The 9,778-nt window shown below is 29.0% G+C and overlaps 2 protein-coding genes across 2 annotated transcripts in view; both read right to left on the reverse strand.

Moving 5' to 3' along the window:
* LOC125829479 (cytochrome P450 71AU50-like) overlaps window positions 1-8,859 on the reverse strand; it is a 239,725-nt gene extending 230,866 nt beyond the window's left edge. The window contains exon 1 of the mRNA XM_049508694.1: window positions 8,847-8,859. The gene's annotated coding sequence lies outside the window, so the exon portion shown is untranslated. The remainder of the gene's footprint in view (window positions 1-8,846) is intronic.
* LOC125829524 (probable E3 ubiquitin-protein ligase XERICO) lies at window positions 2,620-3,267 on the reverse strand. Its single transcript, XM_049508745.1, has one exon. It carries the CDS (start codon window positions 3,194-3,196, stop codon window positions 2,699-2,701), a length of 498 nt encoding a protein of 165 aa, XP_049364702.1. The 5' UTR covers window positions 3,197-3,267; the 3' UTR covers window positions 2,620-2,698.
* Window positions 8,860-9,778: the final 919 nt, after the last annotated feature.

Genomic DNA, 9,778 nt, shown 5'->3' on the forward strand with positions numbered 1-9,778 from the left:
ACAATTATTTATACAGATAATATAATTTTTTGATAAAGTGTTCGACTGACCATCCATTACTAGACACGTCACAACACCGCTCTTCGCAGGACACACTTATGAAAACTTGTCATTTTTCAAATGGTTATTAATCTAAATTTAAGTGCTTAATTTACCAAGTTTGAGAGGCTATTTTAGATATTTAGCCAAATTTGAGAGGCTATTTTAGATATTTAGCCAAATTGTACAACTGTTTTAAAAGTTTTGCCAGCTGTTTGTCATAAGTATTAGATGAGGACACGTAACTAAATATGTTTTTCTAAGTAGTTTTTTTTGTTTTTGGAATTTCTATAGTTGTCAAACCCATCACAAAGTGCTAAATTATATGGTTTGATTTTATTTTTTCTGTTTCATCCTATATCTATTTTAAAGTTTGATTAAATTTAAATTTATGTTAAAATATTTCACATTAAGGATAAAACATTTTCTAACAAAAACGACTTCATACCCATAATTTCTTTTTATGTTATTCCCACAACTAGGGCTACTTATCTAATGGATCAAACGGATAATTTCGCTTAAAGGTTTGACCTAATGAATATCAATTTTTAATTCCTCAAGGTCATTCGGAAACACTTTAAGGCTGTTTATTGACCATAGCAACGCTTTGAACAGAGTCTCCCTCTTTGACTAGTGCTACCTCCGGTGAAAGGAATGAAGATCTTGCATGTAACGGCACATACCCGACCTTCACTGGAAGTGACATAAAAAAGAGAAGGCTAATTCTCCTTTAATAGCAAAGGCCTTTTCACAAGCTGGGCTTGAACCGCTTTCCTTGTTCAAGTCGGTATTTAATTTTACTAATTCTCTAGCTAATCTATAAGATATTATTGATTCGATAATGAATTAGTACTTATCGAACGGTTATCGAATGATATATCGGTTAACCTCTACCTTTTTCTTTTCTCCATGAACGCACCTTTAAAAAATGACTTATTTTTTTCTATTTTAAATGCAGTTAAAAAATTCTTCTACTATAGATTTATAATAATGTAATAGTGAATAATAGGAAAGTAAATATATTTTCAAATTTTTAGCTTTGCTACCTTAGGACTAATAACATATAATTATATATTATGGAAAAATATTAAATGTTGCTAATATACCTAAGTTTAAATTGTTTGTATGGTAATGAGTTAATGATTTATCCAATAAGAAAATTGAATAATCCACCCCCACACCAATAAGTTGTTAATTATAAAATTCTAATCCGTTCACCAACTGTTTATTCAATAACCTAGTATCGATAAGCCAATAAATTAATTTTGTGATTGACTTATTGATTACTATTCCGTTTTGAACACCCATATCCACAACTCACTTCTATTTTAAAAATAGATTTTTATTTTCATTTATTCTTTAACTTATTAAAAGAAAAAGTCCTTTCTTGAGTTTTGAGAACTTTTTTTTTAATCAAGTTTGACAAAAGGTGGACATAAATATATTTGTATTCACTACTTAAAGTCTTAAACTATCAAATAATTAAACATAAAAAAAAGCTCTTGATGTAACACTATAACTCCTCCCGTTTCATAAATAGAATAGTTACTATTTTTTTTTAAAAAAAAATCATAAAAGAACTTCCCTATCTTAGCCCTTAGGATTCATTTTAAACAAAAAAAAAAAAGGTCAAAAATATTTTTAAATTATGTGAAATTGATTAAGAATATTCTCAGTTAATAATTTAGTTTAGTCCAAAAAATAATATTTGATCCAAAAATGTCTTTGTTGTTACTTTTGAGTCACTTTTTTTAAAAATTTAAATAAACATATTATTTCCTTTTCTTTTTAAACACAATCTTTTCCTAATAAAAATATTGTAACCAATCATTTTTTTTAATTTTCAATTAGATAACAATAAAATTTATATTTTTCTTCTTAAATTTTGTGAATTAGTATAAAAAATATATGGGGTAATTCGGTTTTATTTGACAAAATAAGATTCAGAAGAAAAATGAGTACTTACCACTTTTATCTTAAAGTTGAAAGAAATTTAGAAGACAAAAAATAAGAAAAATAATGTTTTATTAGCAAGTTAATGTGTTTTAAAAAAACACAATATATTTATTAAGAAAAAAATGTTTTTGAACCAAAATTAACAATATGAGCATTTTTGTTCAAAATATTAACAACAAAAGCGATTTGGATTAAATTTTAACGGATGACATTTTTATTCCATAATTTAAAGCCATTTTTACTTTTTCTTTACATTTTAAACATTTTATTTTTTGAAATATCATCAAAGTATTTTTTTTTTAGAGCTATCAATTCAAAATAATTTCAAGCATTTCACCTACCATTCTTTTAAATTAATTTAATTAATTACTCCATGCCAAACTTTTTGTAGGCCACCACTATTCTGAGCATGACCAACAATTTTTCAACACTTGCCAGATAATGTTATCAAACAAATCTATACATATTATCAACACTACCTCTTTTTTTTTTTAAAATAAAATAAAATAATTTAATTACAATTTTTAGTTAATATTACCGACACTCAAAGTAGGATAAAATCTCTAAATTATCTATCTGGCACAATTAACCAACCAGAAATCCCCAAGTGTATGAAGCACACTCAATTATTTTCTTTTTTTAATATTCTAAATCTTTTTATATACAAAAAAAAAAAAAAAATTACAAAAATTTTCTAATAATTTTACAAAAATCTACGAATATAATTACCATGTAATGCAGATAACAAAAAAATGAGCTCCTCATCACTCCCTTCATACTCCGTCTGGTGGTTGCGGTGCTGCCGGAATTTAACCACAATTTCCTCCGGCAGCACCTTATTCCGGCAGAGTGGACACGTGGCAGAATCCTGTTGGAGCCACGTGTCCAAACAATCCTTATGAAATATATGCTTGCATTTCAACTTCCGTACTTGTTCGCCGTCTTCAAATGCCGATAAACAAACCGCACAGGTATCGGGAAAACCGGCCGGGTTGATTGATGCGGTTTTGAACTGGCTGACCGGGTTTTTTTCATCGATGAGTTTGAGGTATTGCTTGGTGGTGATGGGGCGGCCGCGGCCGGAATCGGAGATTGTGTCGGTTATGGAGCGTACAAAGATTACGAGTTCGAGGATTAGAATGGTGAAGAAGACTAGAGTCATGGTGTAGATATGAGCTAACAGCTGAGAAAGGGCAGCCATTATTGTGTATAGAAAGAAAGAGAAGTTTCTTCTTTTTTAGTACATTTAGGTTTGCACCCGGGTGCATTTTGCTTTTATCTTAATATTTTATATATATAAAGACTTTTCAAGGGGTGGCTAAGGATTTGATTGGTCATAAAAATAATTGTCTAAAAAAAAGGAAATCTTGCAAATAGATATTAAAAATAACTTAATTAGGTTCTACAACTATGATTTGCTAATTACGAACTTCATATTAGAGGAAGGAGAGAGGTGAACGAGAGTGGAAGAGAGACGAGCGAGAGAGGGCAGAGAGTGGAGAGCGGTGAATTGTATTTATATATCTGTTGAATTGTATATGTATATCTATCATATAATATATATGTAACTGATATACGTATGTATTTATATAATTGACGAGCAAGATTGGGAGAGGGAGGATAGAGGACAGAGAGTGAAGAGAGGCGAAGTGTATTCATATATATGTTATATAATTATACATGTATATGTATAATTTGTATTTATATTTATATATCTATAAGAAAGGAGAGAGGCGAGAGGCTAGAGAGAGGAAAAAAAGGAGAGAGGCACACATAATTATAGCCAAAAAGAGGTCGCCAGTGGCAATTAATTCAAACTATGATTTGCTAATTACGATTCGTAACTACATGTTAGAGGGAGGAGAGAAGCGAGCGAGAGTGGGAGAGAGACGAGTGAGAGAGGGCAGAGAGTGGAGAGCGGTGAATTGTATTTATATATCTGTTGAATTGTATATGTATATCTGTCATATAATATATATGTTATTGGTATGTATTTGTATAATTGACGAGCAAGATTGGGAGAGGGAGGATAGAGGACAGATAGTGAAGAGAGGCGAAGTGTATTTGTATATATGTTATATAATTATACATGTATATGTATAATTTGTATTTATATTTGTATATGTATAAGAGAGGAGAGAGGCTAGAGAGAGGAAAAAAGGAGAGAGACACACATAATTATAGCCAAAAAGAGGCCGCCGGTGGTAATTAATTCAAACTATAGCTATGTTAGCTAGTTAACCAGTATATGTTTGCTTTTTCGCGTAATCCCCCCCTCCCCCCCCTCTCCCCTTCCCCCCCCTTTTTTTTAGGACTATGCATATGTTGGTTTTTGTATTTTGATTTTAGTTACTATTTATTGTTTCTTGCACTTCGTTATTGTATCATTATGTTGTAGTTATTATTATATTTTTAATAATGTTTTGTCATGTTATCTTTAGTATTTTATCATGACTTATTCACTAATGTTATTTTTTTTTTGGAACTGCTTTGGTATACTTGTCTTTGAGTTAAGGGTTTATCAAAATTAACTTTTCTATCTCTCAAGGTAGGGATAAGGTCTGTGTATACACTACTTCTTCATACCTTACTTGTGGGATTGCAATGGACATGTTGCTAATGTTATTTTTGAACTTACTTTTTTGTTGTTTTTGTTGTTGAAACTGATAATTTTATTTTTCAATGTACTTTTCACTTTTGAAATTGAATTCCAATACATTCAAGCACGAATCATTACCCCAAATATTCTTTGTAATAAGTATATAATCGAACACATACAATTTTGTTGTTGACTCCAACATTAGTTTTGAAGAAAGGGGCAAAAATATTGTGCTGGGTGATTTAGTCCACCCTGAAAGACACTGAGACTTTAGGTATTGTACGTCTTTTAGGGTTGATGAGGTTAAATATGCTATTAATACGATGAGTAAGGGAAGAACGACCGGTCTCAACAAGATTTCAATGGAATTTTGAAGAGCACACACAAGGTAGGCATGACATGGTTAATTAGGTTGGTTAATGTTATTTTTATGATGACAAAAATGCCTGATGAATGAAAGTGGAGTACAATGGTTTCATTTGTACAAAAACAATGATGATATTGAAAATTGTAATAATTACAGGGTATCAAATTATTAAGGTACATGATGAAGGTGAGAGAGAGTGATGGATATGAGGGTGAGGAGAGGGGTGTCCATTCTCAAGAATCAATTTGGATTCATGTCAAGACAATTGATTACTAAAGTCATCCATCTTGTGCGGTGACTGGTAAAGAAGTATAGAGAAAGACCTACATATGATGTTCATTGAACTTGAAAAGGCTTATGACAAAGTTTCGCAAAATGCTCTCTAGATATGCTTGGAGGCTAGAGCCTAGAGGTGTCCCGATAGCTTATATTAGGACGATAAAGAACATATATGATAGAACCAGGTCTCCTAGGAAGGAATTTAAAAAAATAAAAAGAATTAATAGAATTATCCTCCTCTTTATTTTATTTTATACTTTGTCCTTTAAGTTATCGTTTCTTTAACTTACAAGTTGCAAGCCAATTTCTACCTTACGTATGGATTGTGCAGGAATTGAGTGAATTATTCATGTGTTATTTACAAAAAAAATTATCTATAAAAACAAAAATTAAATATATATTTATAAAAAAGTTATAAAATAAATTGACAAATTAAATTAATTATTTAAAAATAAAATAAAATCATCTACGTTCGTACTGCTCTTACGAAGTAAATTTCATATCCAACCAAGTGGCGGACTAGAAAACAATAGAGCTTCCACTGTCAGAATCTGCAGGCCCATTTATTGATGGGTGAACAATGGGCCAGTGATTAGCTAACTAATCAAAATTCCTAATATAATTATTAAAAATATTTATACTTTAAAATAATTATTTAAAATGTCAATATGTTAATATTTTAGCAAATAAAGTGTATCCATCATATTCTCTCTCATATTTTTTTAATTTAATTTTTATCTCTCTCATAATAGCAAATTATATGTTTATAATTATCCTCCTAAAATAAATCCTATTTTCGCTCCCCTTCAGCCACAATTTTCACTCTCCTTCAACCCCACCTTCTCTCTATTCATTATTTTTAGGGCAAATTACAAAAATCACATACTTTTAAGATAAAATTACAATTTATCCCTTAAAAGTTTATAATTATAGAAATCCCTCAAACGGATACAATAATATAAGCGCTGATACATTAATTTGATGCGCGAGATACAATAATATAAGCGCTAATACACTAATCTGACGCGCAAAAATGCGAGATTTTGGAGATTTGTAAAACTTGTAGGAGATAATGGTAATAAGTAAACTAAAAGGTGGGATTTCTGTAATTTTTCCTTATTTTTATTCCCCTCTCTCCGTCCAGATTCTTTCTTCTTCTTTTTTTTTTTTTTTTCAAAATGAAAAAGAATTATACAAAAGATATGCATCAAATTATCAATTGATCGGATAACTTCTTACTGGATTTATATTTATTAAGTTCATATCAGTATATTTACATCAGATTATCATTTATCGGATAAATTCTTATTGGATTAGTATTTATTAAGTTCATATCAATATTTTTTAGTTTTGATTTGTATATTTTTAGTCTTTTATGTATTTTTGTGCTTCAATATAAAATCGTTTATTTAGTGAATTTTCTTTTGGGTCTATATTTTTATCAACCTCACTACTATTTAATTTGTGTTCATATTAGTATTGTCAGTTGTATTTTTCATATGTCAATTATATTTTCAGAACATTGCATTTGTTTGAATGAAATTATAAGTATTCATACTAATATGTATGTTGTATTCTTTAAATTTTAATTGTATTTTTAGGTAATATTGTATTGTATTCATGTGCATTCAAATCATTCATTTTGTATGTTATGTTCAACTTCAATTATTAACTATATTTGTATTCAAAATAAATGTATTTGTATGTTGTATATCAATTATTTGTACTCATATAGTTTCATTTTAACTTTTGATTAAACAAAAAAAATTGTATTCTAAACTAGATTTTGTATTTCAAAAATTGTATTCTAAAGTCGTTTCTTAATTGTTCATCAAATTAATTATTCACTTTTATTTTTAAATTTTGATTTAAACAAAAGTTTTATTCTAAACTGATTTGTATTCCAAATTTGTATTCTAAATTGATTTGTATTTCAAAAATTTCTTCCCAAACAGAAAAATAAAATTTAATCGAATTCACTTCAACAGAAATTGAGTAGTATCAATGGAAATTTAACAATTGATATTGGAGAATTTGATGAAGAAGAGGAATGGGTGCTATGCGTTTATTTTTAAATTTGTAACTTATGAGAATTTTAAGTGATATGTTCTTTTTTTAAAAAATTATTCTCTCCCCTAAATTTCTCATTTCTGTTATTAAATAAGTGTATTCTTTTAATTAAATCAAAGAAAAAAACATAAATCAAATACATAACAAATTAAAATATTGACATTTTTAATAAATATTGAAAGTGTGGCTAAGGAGTCCTATTAAATACTAAAATATTGACATTTTGAAAAATTTCCCTATTTGGGAGAAGCAGATAAAAAACATATTATTTTTTTTATGAATGTTTGTTAATATAAGTATATGACATGTAATAAATTTTTAGTTATAATTATTATCAAATCATTTGATTGAAATGATAAAATCCTTGATTTCGTTTTGAGACTTGATTATGATGGAGACATGATAATGAAAGAGTCATGTCTTTATAACTAAAATGTTCTTAATTATTAATTAAGACAATAGTGATCAAGTTAGATCAATACGTACGTGTGGTGTTTTTTACGAAATAAATATTGATTGATGTTATCAACTAAATCACATACATAGATGATAGATACAAAGATATGATTGCTAAACAGAGTTACTTGGAAATTCCTGATGATTAAAATTATCGTAAGTTGTTATTGCGATTATCGAAAAATATGATTTTTTTAAAAATATCAGAAATAGAGAGTTACATTCAAAACTGGACCTGACGACACTTGTCTATTTCCACTAAGACAAGTCAACCTCAACTGAACGAAAACGAAAGAAATGTGGAAGACAATAAAGCAAGAACAAGACAAAGGCACAAAACATATTTATTCTAAACAATACCCAAAATCTGATTGTCACGTGTACAAGCCATTAAATACATAAAGTGCGGAATAAAGAAATAAGTACAAGTCTTAGTAGGCGTTTGTCCATGCGATACTATATCACGATATGGTATCGTGAGATGGAATCAGCGTTTGGACATGCGATTTTACGCTGATTCCATCTCATGATTTCATATCATGAGAGGTGATACCATATTCTCCAAAAACCATGATATGGAATTATATGGTGATTCCATATCATGATTTGAGATATTTTAATACAATAATTGATCCATGAGTTTATATTTTGTTAAAACAACCCCACATTTATATCTACTAACCATTTGTTTCATATGTAAATAAAATTTATAATCACATCATTACTTTTTAAAATTTATTATTCTCATCAACATATAGTCATTTTAACTCACACCTCACGATTGTGAAACTTTTCAACATTCACTTGAAATAATTAACCGGCATGTTAAAATAGTTGCCGAGACAATTAGCAAGATGGCACCAACATTTATACAACCAAAAATATGAATAGTGTACATTCCAAAATTCGACATAATACTCAATTTTGGCCTTGGTTTAGGATAAAATTTCAATCACATTAATAAATTTATTTTATGGCCTTAATAAGTGAACATTTATTAGTATTTAGTTACATATTTCCTATCAACTTTGTTTAAAAAGATAATATTTATTTTATGACTTTGCATTGTCTTGGAAGCACTATTTTTATGTTGTTGATGCTGGTTTCCGAAACACAAAAGGATTTTTAGCTCCATACAAAGGACTACGCTACCATTTGCAAGATTACTGAAAAAGTGAAAGAGAGCCTCAAAATGTCAAAGATCTATTTAATTATAGGCATTCATCTCTGCGCAATGTGATTGAACGGACTTTTGGAGCTTGGAAAAATAGATTTAGAATACTGAAACAAGGCATGAACCATTATGATATTGATACAGAAGTGAAAATTGTCATAGCTTGTGCAGTGTAACATAATTATTTGTGAGAATACCAAAGTAGTGATGAAATATTTATGGTCTATGAACATGAAGATATAGTTGCGGAGGATATTGGCCAACAAATGGCTCAAAGTAACAATGTTGGTTTGTCTTCTCGGTCACATGATCGAGAAATGCAAGTTCAACGTGAGGAAATTGTCCGTACTATGTGGGAGGATTATATTAAAGACTAGTACACTACAATTTATGTTCAATTTTTTTTATTAAATTAAAGTTAGATGAAACAATTACTTAAGTGGAGAACAAATAACTTTGTAATAATTTATTATGCGATTTTATAATTTTTTGTTTATTTGATAAGATTGAATAAACAATTGGGGCTATTTTAATAGTTTTACAACTTATGTGATTTTTATGTTTATGAGAAAATATACAACACAAAAATTCCATATCGCATGTCCAAACAAACCTTCAATTTCATCTCATGATTCCATATCATAATACCATATCATGATTTCATATCATGATACCATATCGCATGGCCAAACAGGCCTTTAGTCTTTGATTCTCAAATAGAACAAAGCTTAAAGAAAAGGATAAGAAAGCCCACCAGAATGACAAGCAGATACCTCTAAAGTCCTTCAACGAGCCTCAATAAAGAGAAGAAGAGCGATCACACTATATTGGGCTCGGT

The sequence above is a fragment of the Solanum verrucosum genome, unplaced genomic scaffold, assembly GCF_900185275.1.
Source record: "Solanum verrucosum unplaced genomic scaffold, falcon-dt-bn FXZP01000031.1, whole genome shotgun sequence".
Lineage (NCBI taxonomy): Eukaryota > Viridiplantae > Streptophyta > Magnoliopsida > Solanales > Solanaceae > Solanum > Solanum verrucosum.

Excerpts from the sequence above, each read along its gene's own strand:
- LOC125829524 (XM_049508745.1), bottom strand. The coding sequence starts at position 3,196 with ATGGCTGCCCTTTCTCAGCTGTTAGCTCATATCTACACCATGACTCTA.